General features: G+C 43.9%; 1 protein-coding gene across 1 annotated transcript; it reads left to right on the top strand.

The window, feature by feature from the left end:
• The first annotated feature begins 8,330 nt into the window (after positions 1 to 8,330).
• Positions 8,331 to 19,826, top strand: ddx54 (DEAD (Asp-Glu-Ala-Asp) box polypeptide 54). Its single transcript, XM_029620442.2, has 19 exons — positions 8,331 to 8,599; positions 9,534 to 9,663; positions 13,786 to 13,856; positions 13,935 to 14,123; positions 14,235 to 14,284; positions 15,553 to 15,594; positions 15,714 to 15,931; positions 16,034 to 16,095; positions 16,217 to 16,348; positions 16,458 to 16,668; positions 16,827 to 16,958; positions 17,140 to 17,361; positions 17,550 to 17,623; positions 17,724 to 17,930; positions 18,073 to 18,224; positions 18,341 to 18,454; positions 18,534 to 18,644; positions 18,806 to 18,909; positions 19,199 to 19,826. Exons 1-19 carry the CDS (start codon positions 8,483 to 8,485, stop codon positions 19,486 to 19,488), a joined length of 2,628 nt encoding a protein of 875 aa, XP_029476302.1. The 5' UTR covers positions 8,331 to 8,482; the 3' UTR covers positions 19,489 to 19,826.
• The last annotated feature ends 1,984 nt before the right edge of the window (positions 19,827 to 21,810 follow it).

The raw sequence follows: 21,810 nt of genomic DNA, 5'->3' as shown, positions 1-21,810 counted from the left end.
ATTTGCACATCTCATTTCTTATCTCTACCCTGTCTCTTTTCTCCCTGTTAGTCAGTCCCTGGGAATTTGTATTGCGGTGAGCTGATTGAGCCTTTGAGTGATAAAGCTATAGAGAGCCGAGCGGGAAAAGGGGTCCAGTAGTCCCACGGTGATGAAAGCAAGTCTCCCGAGCAGCTCCTGACTTATCTTATGGCACACAATGGCCCCTTTAAATTCCCTTAAGTCCCTGAGGGAAGCCGAGCGGGAGTGACAGAAATAGAGAGTGCTGGCTGTCATGAATTTGCAATTAAAAAAGACACGAGAGAGAGAGAGAGAGAGAGAGAGAGAGAGAGAGAGAGAGAGAGAGAAAGAGACAGAGAGAGACAGAGACAGAGAGAGAGCGAGAGAGAGAGAGAGAGAGAGAGAGAGAGAGAGAGAGACGAGGAGTGTGCCTGGCAGCGGCAGGCGGTCAAAAGAAACAACAGAAGTGAGACTAAGGACATAAAGCATGAAAAGTTCATTCTGCTCTCAGGTTTTAATTCTGGGCATCTGTAGTCTAGCATATCCCAGAGAAGATGAGAAAGGATGGGGCTGAAATGTCCATTAAATCTCACATATTAAAAGTACAATGGGACTAATACATTTGAATCAAAACAGTGTATGCATTGCATGTAGCCTACAGTAGAGAGTATTGAGGGTGGTAGTAAGTTTGGGTGACAGTGAATCCCCAGATAGTTTCGCTGGTGGGTGAAATCCTCTCGGGTCTGTCTCTTTAATGTCCTCTAGGGACAGTTTTTGCACTTAATTGTCACATGTGCCATGATGATCGCCTTAATGCTGGCACTAGCTGTGAGATTAACGGCTGGTGGCTTGAAGGGAAACTGCCTTTTAATGCTGGAATATCAAGCAATTGAAAGTTTTAACCAGATGTATGTGCCTCTGCAGTTTTTGCACTAAAGGGGCATCAAATCTAAATTATCCTTATGCAGCAAAGAGGACATTTCAGCAAAGGGCTTAGCTTCCTTCAGATGTGGAAATTCAAGCAGTTCTGAATTTGGCTTTAATGCACATTAAATGATTCAGTGCATTGAAAATATGAATGGACTAGACTTTGGCTAATGAAACATGCATAGAGTTTCAGATCTATTGTGAAGGTTAGAATGTTGTCAATGCTACAGCTACACTCTTATACTATAGCCCTACACCATGGTAAGCCATGATGTCCAAAATCTGGGGGGATGGGAAGACCAGGGAAACCACAGGGTCAACATAGTTACATGTGTTCTCAAGCATATCTTCACTGCGCCTCACAGCATCTTATTGGGCCATGGGAGGCTGAGAGGCAAGGCCCAATCACAGCCCAGATATCTTGTGCTTGGCCGCATTTTGCCCAGGGGCCTGGGGGTGAAGCCTGGGGACCTCTCACCATCTGTCCTCACTTGGGGTGGCACTTTCACGTTCACAGTGCCATGCCAGACCAAAGGGCTGGGGACCAAACCATCCCCCCGCGAGCCACCCTCTTCATCACCCACTAATGCATGCTGCACATTGGCGTAGTAGTGTTCTTGATAGTAAGTGGATGTCATGGCTCAATGCATGGGGCTGGTACCAAGGGACCAGAGAGAGTGTATCTTATGGTGCATACACTGTTGGGGGAGGGCCATTCCCAAAATGGCAGTTAGTCAGACAAAGATATCCGGACACTCTTGACTATCTTGAAGGGATCTCTCTTATCATCACATTGGTTTTCATTTTTCTTGGAATGCAAATCCAACAGAGCATTCTTTGTCATTACACTCATAACCCTTGATTTTCTTGCAAGTAACTGGATTAAGATTTTGGGACGAACCGTCCCCTTGGTGGATTGTTCCTGGCATGAAACGTCCATACCAGTGTCTGATGCCTTGCCAGTAAACACTCCTGTCTGATTCGCCAACAAGCATGGCTCTCGATGCTAATTGGATGGACGTCTATTTTTAAAAAGGTTAGATGAGCGCAAGGCCTGGTTTTTAAATAATTAAATTTGACACAGATACGGCCGAAGAATATTGAACCGGTACTCCCATTTGCAGCCTTAGTATTAGCATCAGATATTCATTAATTTAAACTCTCCTTACAGTACAGTCAACATCTGCATCACACATTATCTGGGTACATATTCATAAAAAAATCATAAAAAAACAACCAGTCATGTTGACATCGGTCTTCTTAATGACTTTCATGAAATGCACATCTGCTGGCTGACTGCTTCGTGAACCACAAGCCACATCCAAGCTATACTAATGCTGCAATCTATCTCCAGTATCAGTCAGCAGCATATGTAGTTTCCTAATGTACAGTTATAAATATAAGTGTTTAAGTGACTGATAAGGCAACCTAAATGCAAAAATGAATTATCACTGCTTTTAAATGTCAGATACTATTCTTGTAAGTCCCTCAAGCTTTGGGCATCCGCTCAAGCTTAGCCTAGTATGCATATTGTGGTGATAATTCTGTTCATGTATGTCAAATATGGATCCTATCAGGCTAAGTCAATGGGTGTAACAGAGGTGAAGCAATAAGACTATGCTGCATCCTCCCAGACATAGCCTGCATGACACACAGGAGCATGACAACTCTAGCTAATGAATGCACCTCATAAATATAAGAACAACAGGGTGGGGAATGCAGGCAGGAATTTAATGACATGTTTTTGAGACAGCGCTGGAGTTACAGACAGTGAATGGAGATTGTGACTTAATGAGGTTGGCTTTTGGCTTTGGTGGTGGTGGAGCTAACGCTAAGACATGCTGTGGGTGTCAGTCTGCCAAACGCCCTCGGGCAAACCCAGAAATGATGCGCCCCCTGACAGTTGCACATGCTAATCCCCCGGGCTTTATCTCCTAAACCACCCGTAAGAACAAAAGCTGATCTTATAGAGGTGGGGAAAATAGATCCACCTTAGTGTGTGAGTCGTTACTAAGGTAAGGACCCTGGGCTTAAACACCTTCCGCTGCAACTGGATCCTGGACATCCTGACAGGCCGCCCCCAGATGGTGAGGGTAGGCAACAGCACATCCTCCACGCTGACCCTCAACAAGGAGGCCCCTCACGGGTGCGTGCTTAGTCGCCTCCAGTACTCCCTGTTCACCCACGACTCCAACACGATCATTAAGTTTTCTGATGATGCGACAGTGGTAGGACTGATCACAGATGATGATGAGATAGCCTACCGGGAGGAGGTCAGAGACCTGGCTGTGTGGTGCCAGGACAACAACCTCACAAAACGTCAGCAAGACAACGGAGCTGATCATGGACTACAGGAAATGGGCCAAGCACGCCCCATTTACATTGACAGGGTTGTAGTGGAGCGGGTTGAGATCTTCAAGTTCCTTGGTGTCCACATCACTAAGGACCTATCATGGTCCCCCTCAGGAGGCTGAAAAGATTTGGCATGGGCCCTCAGATCCTCAAAAAGTTCAACAGCTGCACCATTGAGAGCATCTTGATTGGCTGCATCACTGCTTGGTATTACAACTGCTTGGCATCCGACGGCAAGGTGCTACGGAGGGTAGTGCGTATGGCCCAGTACATCACTGGGGGCGAGCTCCCTGCCATCCAGGACCTTTATTCCAGGCAGTGTCAGAGGAAGGCCCTAAAAATGGTTAAACTCAAGCCACCAAGTCATGCTGTTCTCTCTGCTACCACACGACAAGTGGTACCGGCGCTCCAAGTCTGGGACCAAAAGGCTCCTAAACAGCTTCTACCCCAAGCCAAAAAACTGCTGAACAGTTCATCAAATGGCTACCCGGACTATTTGCATTGACACCCTGACATTCTTACAGTGGCTTTAAGCACACTTCACTGGACTCTACCCACACACTCACACATACTACATTGACACTCCAACACACACACATAAACACACAAACACACACACTACATATGCTCACACACAACAAAAACACACCAATCAAATCAAATTTTATTTGTCACATACACATGGTTAGTAGATGTTAATGCGAGTATAGCGAAATGCTTGTGCTTCTAGTTCCGACCATGCAGTAATATCTAACAAGTAATCTAACAATTTCACAACAACTACCTTATACACACACAAGTGTAAAGGGATGAATAAGAATATGTACATAAAAAGACATGAATGAGTGATGGCTGAATGGCATAGGCAAGATACAGTAGATGGTATAGAGTACAGTATATACATATGAGATGAGTAATGTAGGGTATGTAAACATTATATAAAGTGGCATTGTTTAAAGTGGCTAGTGATACATTTATTACATCAAGATGGCAAGATGCAGTAGATGGTATAGAGTACAGTGTTTACAGTACATATGAGAGGAGTAATGTAGGGTATGTAAACATTAGTGGCATTGTTTAAAGTGGCTAGTGATACATTTATTACATCCATTTTTCCATTATTTAAGTGGCTAGAGTTGAGTCAGTATGTTGGCATGTTGGTGATGGCTGTTTAACAGTCTGATGACCTTGAGATAGAAGCTGTTTTTCAGTCTCTCGGTCCCAGCTTTGATGCACCTGTACTGACCTCGCCTTCTGGATGATAACGGGGTGAACAGGCAGTGGCTCGGGTGGTTGTTGTCCTTGATGATCTTTTTGGCCTTCCTGTGACATCGGTTGGTGTGGGTGTCCTGGAGGGTAGGTAGTTTCCCCCCGGTGATGCGTTGTGCAGACATCACTACCCTCTGGAGAGCCTTACGGTTATGGCGCTGACCTCCTTTCCTTGCGTTGTTGGAAAAGGGCTTGTTAGTAAACATTTCACGGTAAAGTCTACACCTGTTGTATTTGGTGTGTGTAAAAAAACAAACATTTGATTTGTGTAAGCTAGCCCTCGAAACCTCTTATATCCCTGACAGGGTTTTACTGTTCATTCCAACTTCTAACCGCCAGCCAGCCCTCTGTGATGGAAAATGAATGGGATAAGGGCCTGGCTGTTGCCATGGTGTTCACTTATTTACTCCACTGGCTTGAAATGAACCTTCTTTGACCTTAGCATTTGATGCCCAACCATATTTCTATCATTACTGTATGTATAATCTCTCGTGGACAGACTACGTAAACATATCGAGCATCTGACCAAATTACATGACATTTTAGAGGGTTAACTGAGATTACTGTATGTACTGTAACATTTGTCGAACTGGTGTGTACCAGTAGCTCAAGTGAAGACAAGCAAAAAAAGATGTCCGCCAGATGGAGGACAGCCAGAAAACCTGGTTGTTGCAAGTTGCAACATCTTCATGTGCTGGCCCTAATGAGCAAAGGACCATGGGGCTTCAATAGAGCTTTTGATATCTGCCACAGCTGTTTGTGAGCAGCAGCTGGTCTGGTGTAGGGTGAATTTTCCCCAAAATGCTGATCTTGGGAAGTTTGAACATTTTCCCCACTAATGGTTAAGGTTAGGATTGGTGGAGGGGAAGCTGATCCTACTAGCTGATCCTACTTCCCCCAGGTGCCAGTTGGTCCCCTAACTAGAACATATAGAATACCTCGATGACATCACACGAAACAAAGTCAAAGGCGAGATTCAAACAGGTTGGAGAGATCCCTAGGCAGTGCTACACTGAACTTCAGTTGATTGTAGGAATATTAAAGATCTACATTGGGGTCTGAAATTATTGGCACCCTTGATAAAGATGAGCAAAAATGACTGTATGAAATAAATAATTCAAATACTGAGCTACAGTGCCTTGCAAAAGTATTCATCCCCCTTGGTGTTTTTCCAAATTTTGTTGCATTACAACCTGTAATTTAAATAGATTTTTATTTGGATTTCATGTAATGGACATAGACAAAATAGTCTAAATTGGTGAAGTGAAATGAAAAAAATTACTTGTTTCAAAAAATTCTAAAAAAGACTCAACGGAAAAGTAATGCGTGCATATGCTTTCACCCCCTTTTGCTATGAAGCCCCTAAATAAGATCTGGTGAAACCAATGACCTTCAGAAGTCACATAATTAGTTAAATAAAGTCCACCTGTGTGCAATCTAAGTGTCACATGATCTGTCACATTATCTCAGTATATATACACCTGTTCTGAAAGGCCCCAGAGTCTGAAACACCACTAAGCAAGGGGCACCACCAAGCAAGTGGCTCCATGAAGACCAAGGAACTCTCCAAACAGGTCAGGGACAAAGTTGTGGAGAAGGACAGATTAGAGTTGGGTTATGAAAAAAAATATCAGAAGATTTGAACATCACACGGAGCACCATTAAATCCATTGTTAAAACATTGAAAGAATATGGCACCACAACAAACCTGCCAAGAGAGGGCCGCACACCAAAACCAGGCAAGGAGGGCATTAACCAGAGAGGCAACAAAGAGACCAAAGATAACCCTGAAGGAGCTGCAAAGCTCCACAGCGAAGATTGGAGTATCTGTCTATAGGGCCACTTTAAGCCGTACACTCCACAGAGCTGGGCTTTACAGAAGAGTGGCCAGAAAAAAAGCCATTGCTTGAAGAAAAAAAAAAAGCAAACATGTTTGATGTTTGCCAAAAGGCATGTGGGAGACTCCCCAAACATATGGAAGACTGTTGTCTGGTCAGATGAGACTAAAATGTAGCTTTTTTGGCCATCAAGGAAAACGTTATGTCTGTTGCAAACTCAACACCTCTCATTACCCCGAGAACATCATCCCCATGTTTTTCATGGGTAGGGACTGGGAAACTGGTCAGAATTGAAGGAAGGATAGATGGCTCTAAATACAGGTACATTCTTGAGGGAAACCTGTTTCAGTCTTCCAGAGATTTGAGACTTTGACAGAGGTTCACCTTCCACTCGGACAATGACCCTAAGCATACTGCTAAAGCAACACTTGAGTGGTTTAAGGGGAAACATTTAAATGTCTTGGAATGGCCTAGTCAAAGCCCAGACCTCAATCCAATTGAGAATCTGTGGTATGACATAAATATTGCTGTACACCAGCAGAACCCATCCAACTTGAAGGAGCTGGAGCATGTTTGCCTTGAAGAATGGGCAAAAATCCAAGTGGCTAGATGTGCCAAGAGACATACTCCAAGAGACTTGCAGCTGTAATTGCTGCAAAAGGTCGCTCTACAAAGTATTCACTTTCGGGAGGTGAATAGTTATGCACGGTCAAGTTTTCTTTTTGTCTTATTTCTTGTTTGTTTCACCCCCCAAAATATGTTGCATCTTCAAAAAATAAATTTCAATTCCAGGTTGTAAAGGCCACAAAATAGGAAAAATGCCAAGGGGGGTGAATACTTTCACAAGCAACTGCATATTGTCTGCTCCAAAAAATTGGGAAATGTATATTATTTTACACTAATACAATTGCTCAAATAAAAAGATTTTGTTTAACAATTAATACATTTTTTTCTCAAAAGTAAATATTATTGATACCCCTGTTTTCAATACCTCACTTTACGAGGATAACAGCACTGAGATGTTTTCTAAAATGTTTTATAAGTTGGGGAACACATTGAGAGGGATCTTAGACCAATCCTCCATGTAGGATCTTTCCAGATCCTTGATATCCTTTGTCTGTGCTTATGGACTGTACTCTTCAATTCAAACCACAGGTTTTCAATTCATTTCAATGCCGGAGACTGAGATGACATTGCAAAATGTTTATTTTGGCCAATTAACCATTTATTTGTCAAATCAAATTGTATTGGTCACATACACATATTTAGCAGATGCTATTGCGGGTGAAGCGAAATGCTTGTGTTCCTAGCTCCAACAGTGCAGTAGTATCTAACAATTTACAAAAATATGCAAATCTGAAAGTAAAAGAATGGAATAAAGAAATACATAATTGTGGATCTTGATGTGTGCTTGGGGTTATTGTCTTGCTGGAAGGTCCACTTGTGTCCAAGTTTCAGCCTCCTGACAGAGGAAACCAGGTTTTTGGCTAAAATGTCCTGGTACGTGGTAGAGTTCAGGATGCTGTTGACCTTAACATGGGCCCCAGGACCAGTAGAAGCAAAAATATCCCCATAACATCAAAGATCCACCACAATATTTTACAGTAGGTATGGGGTTATTTTCTGCTCATGAGTTCTCATTTCAACGCCAAACCCACCACTGGTGTGCGTGGCCAAAGAGCTCTATTTTCATGTCATCTGACCAAAGCACAAGTTCCAATCCAAGTGCCAATGCTGATTACATGGAAATTGAGCTTTTTGGCCACACACACCAGTGGAAAAATGCTCAGTGTAGTTATCCTCGCAAGGTGAGGTATTGTTCTGTTTCGTAATCGTTTCCCGGAAATCTTGCGATGTTACGCCTCTGGGTTTGGAAGCTCTGTAATACTACTCACAAAAAAACACCATGACGTCATATCTTGCGCGGACGCACGAGTCCTGCGTTTTTAATCACACGTGTTTCAAAATGTCTGCCGTCTGTGTTGTTGTGTGCTGAACAGTTCATTTACTTTTGAGCACCAATCGTTGTTTTTTTAAATTATTCTGACTAGTTCAAATCGTTGAACAAATTATAAAAAGTGCTGCAACTAATCACAATGGCTCAAAGAAAGAAGAAGCTAACTAAGAAAAAGAGACAGACTGGCCACCGGGAGCCTGACGAGTCGGATGGTGGAGATTTCGAAGTTGCTGCTACAATTAGGGACGATGATTCTGTAAGAACCATTAGTTTTTCTGTTATTGTAACTAGGTAAACTATTTGCTGTTGTCATTTTAGCAAACGTATGTAAATCTACTTGCTATGAATTTACTTAGCTAGTTGATAACCCTTAGCTAGCTAACATGCTAACTTGGCAACTAGCGATGGATGTCAACTTGTGTGCGGGGTTTGCCTGTTTGGCTTTGCGTTCGGCCTAGAATTGATTTATCGCCAATTACATTAACCACATTAATAAAGCTAGAAACCTAATTGAAACAATAAAAAAGCGTTCTCCCCACCCCTGTTTCGCTAAAAGTTAAGGATTGAGCCTGGAGAAATGTAATCACTCAAATTCGTATACGTATCTATGGATGCAAGGATATATCATCCATAATATCACCGTTTTGAGGCTATACCGTGTTTGTTTACGTTTTTTACGACAATTGGAGTAAAACAATATTATTTTGGGGTTCTGAATAGGGTATGACAGTTGAAGCAACTTAATGAGGTGTTTCTAAGTTATATTCTGCAAGAATAAATGGGTATATATTGGAGCGTGAAGTGTATCCGGGTCTCTGGCGTAAAAGGCAAAACCTCTATGCATCACGCCAACGCACTTGGTGGATATTGTAATGTGACTAATATATCTAGCCTGCTCCGAACGGGAACGCACGTCCACATTCTTTAAGTCCTTTCACATGTCCGCCCATGTGTTCCGATGGCCTGACTGCGCCATCCGACCCCTAACACCAATGTAGCGATATATATATATATATATATATATATGCCTATATAGCGAGGATCGCTACTAAGTTCAAAATATATATAGCAACTACGGATTCTAGCTTTTAAAGTCACGCTATAATTGAATTTGAGTGTTCAATTATTTTGTTTAACAATTTCCATAATGACAATGTCATGGTATTTCATGCAATTAATGTGTTTTTCAGCCTGGAAGAAAGTTACCCCGGTTCCCCGGTGCTTCGTCAGAGTGTCTGTCTGATGTTGAACCAGACACCCGGGAGCTGGTCAGAGCTCAGAACAAGAAGAAAAAGAAGTCTGGGGGCTTCCAGTCCATGGGTGAGAAATTTGAGTTAGCTTATCTGAAGCCCATCTTTGTGAGACACTTACAGATGTTATACAACAAGTGTGTCAAACTCATACCATGGAGGGCCTTGGTTTTTCATTTCAGTTAAGACCTAGACACCAGGTGAGGGGAGTTTCTTACTAATTAGTGACCTTAACCCTCGAGTCTATTGACACACCCCATCAAAATCTGCCAGTTTAAGCAAGAGATATTAGTCCCAATACACTGCAACCACCTGTGGCAGCCTTCCGCATCTAAGGTTGAAGATGGCCAAGCCACAGCTGTGCTTGTGAGACCATGAGACATCCCAAAAATCTGTCTTTTTAAAATGGCTGTACCGTAGTATGCTCTATGGAAAGATGCCGCTCTCACGAACACTATGGTGGTCTCTGTTTTGCTCTACGACCCCCACAAGGGACTCATCTGAAGGTACATTTTGCCTACTTAAAAAAAAGAGGTTAAATATGTATATATTTTTTAAATGCTGTACCAGTCAACAGTTTGGACACACCTAGTCATTCCAGGATTTTCTTTATTTTTACTATTTTCCTACATTGTAGAATAGTAGTGAAGACATCAACTACATTTGTGGAATTTCTTTCCTTCTTAACGCGTTTGAGCCAATCAGTTTTGTTGTGACAAGGTAGGGGTGGTGTACAGAAGCCCTATTTGGTAGAAGACCAAGTCCATATTATGGCAAGAACAGCTCAAATAAGCAAAGAGAAACGACAGTCCGTTACTTTAAGACACAAAGGTCAGTCAATCCAGAACATTTCAAGAACTATGAAAGTTTCTTCAAGTGCACAAAAACCATCAAGGGCTATGATGAAACTGGCTCTCATGAGGACCGCCACGGGAAAGGAAGACCCAGAGTTACCTTTGCTGCAGAGGACAAGTTCATTAGATTTACCAGCCTCAGAATTTGCAGCCCAAAGAAATGCTTCACAGAGTTCAAGTCACAGACATATCTCAACATCAACCGTTCAGAGGAGATTGCGTGAATCGGTCTTCATGGTCGAATTGCTGCAAAGACCTCGACTAAAGGACACCAATAATAATAAGAGACTTGCTTGGGCCAAGAAACATGAGCAATGAACATTAGACCGGTGGAAATCTCCTTTTGGTCTGTTGAGTCCAAATTTGAGATTTTTGGTTCCAACCGCTGTGTCTTTGTGAGACGCAGAGTAGGTGAACGGATGATCTCCGCATGTGTGGTTCCCACCATGAAGCATGGAGGAGGTGTGGGGGTGCTTTGCTGGTGACTGTGTCGGTGATTTATTTAGAATTCAAGGAACACTTAACCAGCATGGATGCCACAGCATTCAGCAGCAATACGCCATCCCACCCGGTTTGCGCTTAGTGGGACTATCAATTGTTTTTCTAACAGGACAATGACCCAACACACCTCCAGGCTGTGTAAGGGCTATTTGACAAATAAGGAGAATGATGGAGTGCTGCATCAGATGACCTGGCCTCCACAGTCACCCGACCTCAACCCAGTTTAGATGGTTTGGGATAAGTTGAACCGCAGAGTGAAGGAAAAGCAGCCAGCAAATGAACAGTATATGTGGGAACTCCTTCAAGACTGTTGGAAAAGCATTCCAGGTGAAGCTGGTTCAGAGAATGCCAAGTGTGCAAGCCTGTCATCAAGGCAAAGGATGGCTACTTGGGAGAAAAACAAATACAGTGGGGAGAACAAGTATTTGATACACTGCTGATTTTGCAGGTTTCCCCACTTACAAAGCATGTAGAGGTCTGTAATTTTTATCATAGGTACACTTCAACTGTGAGACGGAATCTAAAACAAAAACCCAGAAAATCACATTGTATGATTTTTAAGTAATTCATTTGCATTAATTTGAAGTGTACCTATGTTAAAAATGTACAGACCTCTACATGCTTTGTAAGTAGGAAAACCTGCAAAATCGGCAGTGTATCAAATACTTGTTCACCCCACTGTATCTGTATTTTGATTTGTTTAACAACACTTTTTTGCTTACCACATGATGTGTTATTTCATAGTTTTGATGTCTTCACTATTATTCTACAATGTGGGAAATAGTAAAAATAAAGAAAAACCCTTGAATGAGTATGTGTCCAAACTTTTGACTACTGTACAGTGGGGCAAAAAAGTATTTAGTCAGCCACCAATTGTGCAAGTTCTCGCACTTAAAAAGATGAGGCCTGTAATTTTCATCATAGGTACACTTCAACTATGACAGACAAAATGAGGGGGAAAAAATCCAGAAAATCACATTGTAGGATTTTTAATGAATTTATTTGCAAATTATGGTGGAAAATAAGTATTTGGTCACCTACAAACAAGCAAGATTTCTGGCTCTCACAGACCTGTAACTTCTTCTTTAAGAGGCTCCTCTGTCCTCCACTCGTTACCTGTATTAATGACACCTGTTTGAACTTATCAGTATAAAAGACACCTGTCCACAACCTCAAACAGTCACACTCCAAACTCCACTATGGCCAAGACCAAAGGCTTGGCCAAGGACCAGAAACAAAATTGTAGACCTGCACCAGGCTGGGAAGACTGAATCTGCAATAGGTAAGCAGCTTGGTTTGAAGAAATCAACTGTGGGAGCAATTATTAGGAAATGGAAGACATATAAGACTACTGATAATCTCCCTCGATCTGGGGCTCCACGCAAGATCTCACCCCGTGGGGTCAAAATGATCACAAGAACGGTAAGCAAAAATCCCAGAACCACACGGGGGGACCTAGTGAATGACCTGCAGAGAGCTGGGACCCAAGTAACAAAGCCTACCATCAGTAACACACTACGCCACCAGGGACTCAAATCCTGCAGTGCCAGACGTGTCCCCCTGCTTAAGCCAGTATATGTCCAGGCCCATCTGAAGTTTGCTAGAGAGCATTTGGATGATCCAGAAGAAGATTGGGATAATGTCATATGGTCAGATGAAACCAAAATATAACTTTTTGGGAGAAACTCAACTTGTCGTGTTTGGAGGACAAAGAATGCTGAGTTGCATCCAAAGAACACCATACCTACTGTGAAGCATGGGGGTGGAAACAGCATGCTTTGGGGCTGTTTTTCTGAAAATGGACCAGGACGACTGATCCGTGTAAAGGAAAGAATGAATGGAGCCATGTATCGTGAGATTTTGAGTGAAAACCTCCTTCCATCAGCAAGGGCATTGAAGATGAAACGTGGCTGGGTCTTTCAGCATGACAATGATCCCAAACACACCGCCCGGGCAACGAAGGAGTGGCTTCGTAAGAAGCATTTCAAGGTCCTGGAGTGGCCTAGCCAGTCTCCAGATCGCAACCCCATAGAAAATCTAAGGAGGGAGTTGAAAGTCCGTGTTGCCCACCAACAGCCCCAAAACATCACTGCTCTAGAGGAGATCTGCATGGAGGAATGGGCCAAAATACCAGCAACAGTGTGTGAACCTTGTGAAGACTTACAGAAAACGTTTGACCTCTGTCATTGCCAACAAAGGGTATATAACAAAATATTGAGAAACTTTTGTTGTTGACCAAATACTTATTTTCCACCATAATTTGCAAATAAATTCATAAAAAGTCCTACAATGTGATTTTCTGGATTTTTTTTCTCATTTTGTCTGTCATAGTTGAAGTGTACCTATGATGAAAATTACAGGCCTCTCATCTTTTTAAGTGGGAGAACTTGCACAATTGGTGGCTGACTAAATACTTTTTTCCCCCACTGTATATATTTCCCAAGCTTTCTTTTATCTCCTAGATATAGGACACACATCAAAACCTTAATCCTTATGATAAATATTTTCACTGTTTTTTGCCATTTATGAATTTTGATATTCAATGCGTTTCTTAGGGATTTGTTACTAAAGGCCAAATTTGAATGTTTTATCAACAATAAAAAATCACATTTTTTTGGTAGTTAGAGGTCCTACAATTCACGATCAAATAGCTAAATGATCCATGGTATGAACCCCCTCAACCCCAACATCTTAGACTCTAGAGAATTAATTAATCAATCAACTACAAGGGAGGAGCGAAAACCCGCATACACTCGGAGCTCCATGCAATGAGTTTGACGTGTTATACAGCAATGTGTCCTGAGTATGTCGTAACAGCCATCTTTTGTTAATTGCAGGTCTCAGTTACCCAGTTTTTAAAGGAGTCATGAAGAAGGGCTACAAAGTCCCTACTCCAATCCAGAGGAAGGTATGCCAGTGCCCTTGGATCCTTTCACATTCACTAATATATCAGGTCGATTGTTTACGATACCTCTCTCCCTCTCAGACTATCCCAGTGATTCTAGATGGCAAGGACATGGTTGCCATGGCAAGGACAGGCAGCGGGAAGACTGCTGCGTTCTTGGTGCCCATGTTTGAGAAGCTGAAGGTTCCCCAGGCCCAGACGGGGGCCAGGGCTCTAATTTTGACCCCCACCAGAGAGTTGGCGCTGCAAACCATGAAGTTCACCAAAGAGGTCAGGATAGGTGTTTCATAGTCAATTTGTCATCATCACCTTACCCGGGATAGTATGTTGTATTGGTCAGTAACAGCAAATAGTAAATATATTCCCTTTATTTGATTTCAGTTGGGAAAATTCACCGGCCTTAAGACAGCTTTGATCCTTGGTGGAGACAGGTATTAAGTACATCTTCACTCTTGTTGTGTTGAAATTTGTTATTGTCCTTATAAGCATCAACTGAACACTGAACAAGGCCACCAGGGGGCTTTCTCAAAGCATGTTCAGACCAGCTGGAAATTGTGTTCACAGACATTTTCAATCTATCCTTGTCCCAGTCTGTAATCCCAACATGTTTCAAGCTGACCACCATTGTCCTGTTCCCCAATAGCTCCAAGGTAACCTGCCTAAATGACTATCGCCCCGTAGCACACATCTGAATTAGGAAGGGGTTTGAAAGGCTGGACATGACACCGTCATCTCAGACACCCTAGACCCACTCCAATTTGCATATCGCCCCAACATATCCACACATGACACAATCTCAGTTGCACTTCACACTGCCCTCTCCCACCTGGACAAGAGAATAACTATGTGAGAATGCTGTTCATGTTCCTAGGCCGTCATTGAAAATAAGAATTTGTTCTTAATTGACTTGAATAGTTAAATAAAGGTAAAATAAAAATAGACTACAGCTCAGTGTTCAGCGCTATAGTCTCCTCCAAGCTAGGGACCCTGGGACTGAACCTTCGCAACTGGATTCTGGTCTTCCTGACAGGCCGGCCCCAGGTGGTGAGGGTAGGCAACAACGCCTCACCACGCTGACCCTTAAACACGGCTTTGCTCCCTGCCATCCAGGACCTCGATATCAGGCGGTGTCAGATTTCCCTCTTTCAGCCCCCCAAGCCATAGACTGTTCACTCAGCTACTGTCCGGCAAATGGTACCGGAGCATCTGCTCTCAGAACATAAGGTTCCGAGACAGTTTCTACCCCCAAGCCAGAAGACTGTTAAATAGCCAGACTGCTAAATAGTCAATTAATGGTGCCAAAATTATCTGCACTGACCCTACACACACTCACTAGACTATATTTACAAACCATGTACACACTCACATACACTTCATATGCGCGCACACACACACACATTGCTGCTTCTACTCTGTTCTTTATTTCACTCGTATTATCTATCCTGATGCCTAGTCACTTTACCCTGCCTTCATGTACATATCAACCTCAAATACCTCGTACTCCTACACATTGATCTGGTACTCCCTGTATATAGCTCCGTTGTCTATTTCATTTTATTCCTCTTGTGTTACCATTTGATTTTTAAACTGCATTGTTGGAAATGGCTCGTAAGCATGTATTTCAAGGTAAGGTCTACACCAGTTGTATTTGGGGGATGCGAAAAATAAAATGTGAGATGAACCTCTTGTTTCTTTTCAGAATGGATGATCAGTTTGCTGCGCTTCATGAGAACCCGGATATGTACGTGAACTATGGCCTTCACAATGTACTGCTGTAATTTGCCATAATGCAATTTCAAACTATAAAAAGCTTATGTTTTGTTCTCTGCTGTAGATTTGAGTTATGTCTTCTGCCTTCAGAATTATTGGTACCCCAGGTCGTCTGATGCACGTTGTCATGGAGATGAACTTGAAGCTTCAGAGCGTGGAGTACGTTGTGTTTGACGAGGCGGACAGGCTGTTTGAGATGGGCTTTGCTGACCAGCTCCAGGAGATCATCCGGAGGCTCCCAGACAACAGACAGACACTGCTGTTCTCTGCCACTCTGCCCAAACTACTGGTTGAGTTTGCTAGAGCCGGTAAGCCCACCCGCATCCTCTGCCTTCTTTTGCAGCCTTTTCATAATAAGTTGTGTACGAGGCAAGATCAGTCGTGCTCTAATAGGGGTGTGTTTTGTGCAGGGTTGACGGAGCCCGTGCTGATTCGTCTGGACGTGGACTCCAAGCTGAGTGAGCTGCTGAAGGTAAAGCTAAAGGACTCTCTAAAACACACATTCAAAAAATGTGCGCCCAGTTTGAATCCGACATGTGAAACCTGTGATTGATTATAAAAGTAGCATAACATTGCATTTTCTCCTCTCCCAGCTGTCGTTCTTCCACCTGAGGATGGATGATAAGCCGGCTCTGCTGCTCCACCTGCTGAGGAACGTGGCGAAGCCACAGGAGCAGACGGTGGTATTTGTTGCCACCAAACACCATGTCGAGTACCTCAAAGAGGTGAGACCCCAGTGAATAAAGGGGTAAACTAATGGATAAGGTTTGGTTGTCCTCAGCCTTGTATTTTGAAACACGTTTTGACTCTAACTCTGTGTTACCCTATGCTTAGCTGCTGTCCTCTGAGGGCGTGGAGTGTGCCTACATCTACAGTGCCCTGGACCAGACTGCCAGGAAGATCAACATTGGTAAATTTGTCCACCGCAAGGCCATGGTGTTGATTGTGACAGACGTGGCTGCTCGCGGTATAGACATCCCCCTACTGGACAACGTCATCAACTACAACTTCCCCTCCAAGGCCAAGCTCTTCCTGCACAGAGTCGGTGGGTAACGCAAACAGTTTGTGGTCAACATGATGTTTTAGGCTATCTTGACTTGTCATTTATATACGTGAAAGGCCAGTGACAACCACCTGAATCAATGAAATATAGTGTCTTCCTCACCATTGACTGTTGGCTCATCTCTGCCTTTTCAACCCCAGGTCGAGTGGCACGCGCAGGCCGCGGTGGAGCAGCCTATAGCCTTGTGTGTACAGATGAGATACCTTTTGTCTATGACCTCCATCTCTTCCTGGGGAGACCCCTTCAGCTGGCTACACCTGACCACCAACAAGGTACCAGCACTGGGCAACAACATGTCATACACAGTGTGAGGGAATGGAACCATTACTAACCCATTCAGTTCTCTTGTCACACTTGTTTTCTATCATGGACACTCAATTAATTACCTTGCTTACTCCCACATATTTCTCTCTGTCCCTTCCTCTATCCCCTGCTTAATTTCCCTCCCTCCAGAGTCAGACGGTGTGTTTGGTCGTGTTCCCCAGAGCATCCTGGATGATGAGGAATCCCAGCTGGTCACGGCCCATGAGAACTCTCATGACCTGCAGAACCTGCGCCGCATAGCGGACAACGCCTACAAGCAGTACATCAAGTCCCGGCCCATGCCCTCGCCAGAGTCCTTTAAACGGGTCAAGAACACAGAGCTCCCCAGCATGGCTGTCCACCCACTGTTAGGTCAGTAGGATGACTGACCTGTGAACAGAATGGTCTTTCCAGTGCGCTGCAGATGGTCCATTATGTTGTGATAGTAATAAATTAAGTTTCTGTCTCAGTGGATCCTCATCAGATTCAGGGTTCTCATGGAAATCCCACACAGACGCTTCCTTAATGTTGCGAATATATTAACCCACATTTCCCTTCAGGGTCAGGCTTGGAGAAAATGGAACTGGAACGCCTTCAAATGGTGGACTGCATTAAGGGCTACAAGGCTAGAGCTGTGAGTTGAGCTTGAAAATGCGTATCGGACGCTATTCTCTGTAATGAATGAATAACCGCTAGTAATACTGTATTAAACAACCATGGCACTTTTCCTCCAGACGATCTTTGAGATCAACTCGAACAGCAAGACCAATGCCAGCGTGGTGATGCGAGCCAAGCGCTCCAGGGACACGCGGCTGGTGGATATGTTCACACAGAAGAAGGAGGTTCTGGCTGCAGAGGGCAGGTATCACGTTCCTGTCACTCCCCTGCCCTCCACTCACCACACAGCAGACCAGGAGGACAGTGAAGAGGAGGACTTTCAGGTTAGCGCTACTGAGTATCCATCTAGCATGTGCGTGTTCCAATGCTAATCAACAGTGGCGCATAGCGCCACCACAGACAAATTAGTATCATATGACTAGACCGGATGTCTCCCATGCTGTACTTCTGTCATTTGTCCACCAGGGTGTGTTCTCTGAGGTGGTGGGGGGGAAGAGGAGGAAGCCACAGGAGGATGGCAATATGGAGAGGCCAGACAGCAAGAAGACCAAACAGACTGGCCGCGATGAGGAGAACTACATCCCTTACAGACCCAAGGACTTCAACTCTGAGAGAGGGTATGGGAAAAGCTGACTACACAGTCCATTCCACTTTACCGGCTTTAAACACAATGAGTGTGGGCTTCTAGTACAACAGAGCCATAGTGATATGACTCAGTGTTTGCTGTTTGCAGACTGAGCCTGGGAAAAGAGGGCACAACGTTTGAGCAGCAGGCTTCTACTGCTGTACTGGACCTGATGGGAGACGAAGGAGAAAGACTCAACCAGCACAAACACATGATGAAGTGGTAAGAGGGAACACCGCTACACACACACACACACACACCCCTATCGACCTCACTTGACGTCTCCATCATCTCTCTGCAGGGATCGTAAGAGAAAGCGCTTCGTCAAAGAAACGGGAAAGGAGGCAGACCAGAAGAAGAAGAAGAGAACGGAGAGCGGACAGATGATCAACAACAAGAACAAGAAGAACTTGTATCTTTGTCATCTGACTGATCTTTACTGATGAAAGCTGTTAATAAGGTCTCTGAGGGGAATACCAACGCCCTCAGCTTATTGTGCATAAGTCCTCACTCTTAATTGTACCACTGCAATGTTATTAGGATGTTCCATCTCCTTGACCCTGTGTGTCTTAGCTATGAGGAGTGGAAGAAGAAGTACAAGGTGGACGACGGAGGGGGTGGAGATTCGGATGGAGAGACCGGGGGTGGAGGCAGAGGAAGGAGGGGTGGTGGAGGAGGTAAGAGTGCAATTCATCAGAGGGCTGTAGCTAGAGTTTGGATCATTTGTTTGTGATGGGTCTGATGAGTGACTAATGTCTCTTAAGTAAATCTGACATTGTTCAAGCTCCTGTCTACGGGCTCTACTACCTAAGATCTATTCCAAAACACTCACAGCAATATCCAGTTCGATGTATTTTGGCCATGCTACTTGCAATCAGCATGTTAAAATAAATTATGAACAATTGAAATGTTGCCTAGGCCCTTCTCTTCCCTAACCCTGTCTCACTCCCTCTCTCTCTCTTCCAGGCCGAGGCCGGCCTGGCCGGGGCCGAGGTGGCCCATCCAGGGGCCCCAACTCCCAGCCCCTGGGGCCCCCTGGGCAGCAGAGGGATGGTGGCTCCCGGGGCCCGCGTTCTGAGCTGAAGACCCGGGACCAGATCCTGAAGCAGCGCAGGAAGACAGAGAAACAGAAGTTCCTGCAGAGTGGAGGCTTGAAGAAGCTCCGGGGCAAGGGCAAGCAGCGCCTCAACGACCAGAAGAAGTCTGGCTTTGGCCGTGGTGTCCACAAGAAGGGCAAGATGAAGAAGAGACTGTGAGAGAGGGGAGGGGGCGAGGAGTAGATGAGGTGTGGAGGCTGTAGTGAGATATGGAAGGATTGGCAGAGAGGTGACAATGGGTGGAGGCTTTTTTTTAAACCTCCATTAGAGGGTTATGGAGAAACTCCAGTGGTGGATCTCAATAGCCTAAAGTTGCTTTCCTCTCATGACTCTTCTCCTCGGTCAGTGCAGATGTAGGAAGAGAGAAAAGCAGAGGAAGTGAAACCTGTATTTTACAGATATATTTGCTTCATAACCTATCCAGATGGATTGCTCTCTTAATATGGTATTTGTTTGTGTATTAATTCAGAGCTAATACAAATGTGTTTGTTGTCATATGTGACTGTCATTCTTTCATTAGAAAGTCCTAGGAGTAACAGAAAAACCCATGACAGTAGATAATACAAAGCTGCCCAGTGAGTCGAACGTTGTCGACCACATTGTGCAAGAATAACCTTCTGCCATTCTTCACCACAAGGGGGCGGTAAAAGCCTAGAGAGAAGTCTGCCAGCGGAACCACGGGTCACTACAAACGTTGTCATTTCAGAGATCTGTATTCATTTGACCCAGCTGACAGCAGAGCAACCGGAGGGTGTTGAGAGATTTGACTCTGGGCCAAGAGTGTGGTGGAGATTGAGGTTCATTAGAATAGGGAGAATTAAGTGAACATTTCTGTCAGCAAAGAGCCACAAAACCAAAGTCTCGCCTCTCTAAATTGCCTCCCATCGCTCAGCAATAAGATAACTCTATTATTTTACATACTAAACAGGATATATTTGGGAAAGGTCTTTGTAACAGAAGGAAAAGGAATGTACATGATCAAAATTCTTCAAAACAGGGTTTTGGCTCAGATTTTCAATAGCCTAGTAAAGTTGTTTAAAATGTTAACATTTTCATTAATATTACAAATTTATAGAGTAATGTTGAAAACTAAAGATATGTGTGAATATAATACTTTGACTACATATTTGTTTAAAAAATCCTTTTTTATGAACTTTTAAATTTATAAAATTTACTTTTTTGTATAGTTAACATACTAAACCTACATTAGATACATTTGTCAAAAACATACTTATTTAAGTGTTTATCAAACTGTTTTTGTTATAGCCAACACTGAATTTTGCATTCATCATCATTTACAGTGCCTTGGGAAAGTATTCAGACCCCTTGACTTTTTCCACATTTTGTTACGTTACAGCCTTATTCTAAAATGGATTAAATAAATCATGTTCCTCAGCAATCTACACACACTATCCCATAATGACAAAGCAAAAACAGGTTTTTAGACATTTTTGCGAATGTATTAAAAATGAACAGATACCTTATTTACGTAAGTATTCAGACCCTTTGCTGTAAGACTCCAAATTGAGCTCAGATGCATCCAGTTTCCACTGATCATCTTTGAGATGTTTCTACAACTTGATGGGAGTCCACCTGTGGTAAATTCAATTGATTGGACATGTTTTGGAAAGGCACACACCTGTCTATATAAGGTCCAACAGTTGACTGCATGTCAGAGCAAAAAACCAGGCCATGAGGTCAATGGAATTGTCTGTAGAGCTACGACACAAGAGGCACAGATCTGGGGAAGGGTACCAAACCATTTCTGCAGCATTGAAGGTCCCAAAGAACACAGTGGCCTCCATCATTCTTAAACAGAAGTGTGCAACTACCAAGACTCTTCCTAGAGCTGGCCGCCCGGCCGAACTGAGCAATCGGGCGAGAAGGGCCTTGGTCAGGGAGGTGACCAAGAACCCAATGGTCTCTCTGACAGAGCTCTGGAATTCCTCTGTGGAGATGGGAGAATCTTCCAGAAGGACAACCATCTCTGCAGCACTCTACCAATCAGGCCTTTATGGTAGAGTGGCCAGACGGAAGCCACTCCTCAGTAGAAGCACATGACATGGCAGCCCGCCTGGAGTTTGTCAAAAGGCACCTAAATATTCAGACCATGAGAAACAAGATTCTCTGGTCTGATGAACCCAAGATTGAACTATTTGGCCTGAATGCCAAGCGTCACGTCTGGAAGAAACCTGGTAACATCCCTACGGTGAAGCATGGTGGTGGCAGCATCATGCTGTGGGGATGTTTCTCAGCGGCAGGGACTGGGAGAATAGTCAGCAAAGATGAACGGAGGAAAGTACAGCGATCCTTGATGAAAACCTGCTCCAGAAAGCTCAGGACCTCAGACAGGGGCGAAGGTTCTCCTTCCAACAGAACAACGACCCTAAGCACAAAGCTAAGGCAACGCAGGAGTGGCTTCGGGACAAGTCTCTGAATGTCCTTGAGTGGCCCAGCCAGAGCCCGGACTTAAACCCGATT

Source organism: Oncorhynchus nerka, linkage group LG19, assembly GCF_034236695.1.
Source record: "Oncorhynchus nerka isolate Pitt River linkage group LG19, Oner_Uvic_2.0, whole genome shotgun sequence".
Taxonomy (NCBI): Eukaryota; Metazoa; Chordata; class Actinopteri; order Salmoniformes; family Salmonidae; genus Oncorhynchus; species Oncorhynchus nerka.
Note: the sequence above shows the minus strand (reverse complement) of the source record. Positions and strands in the feature narration are given on the sequence as shown.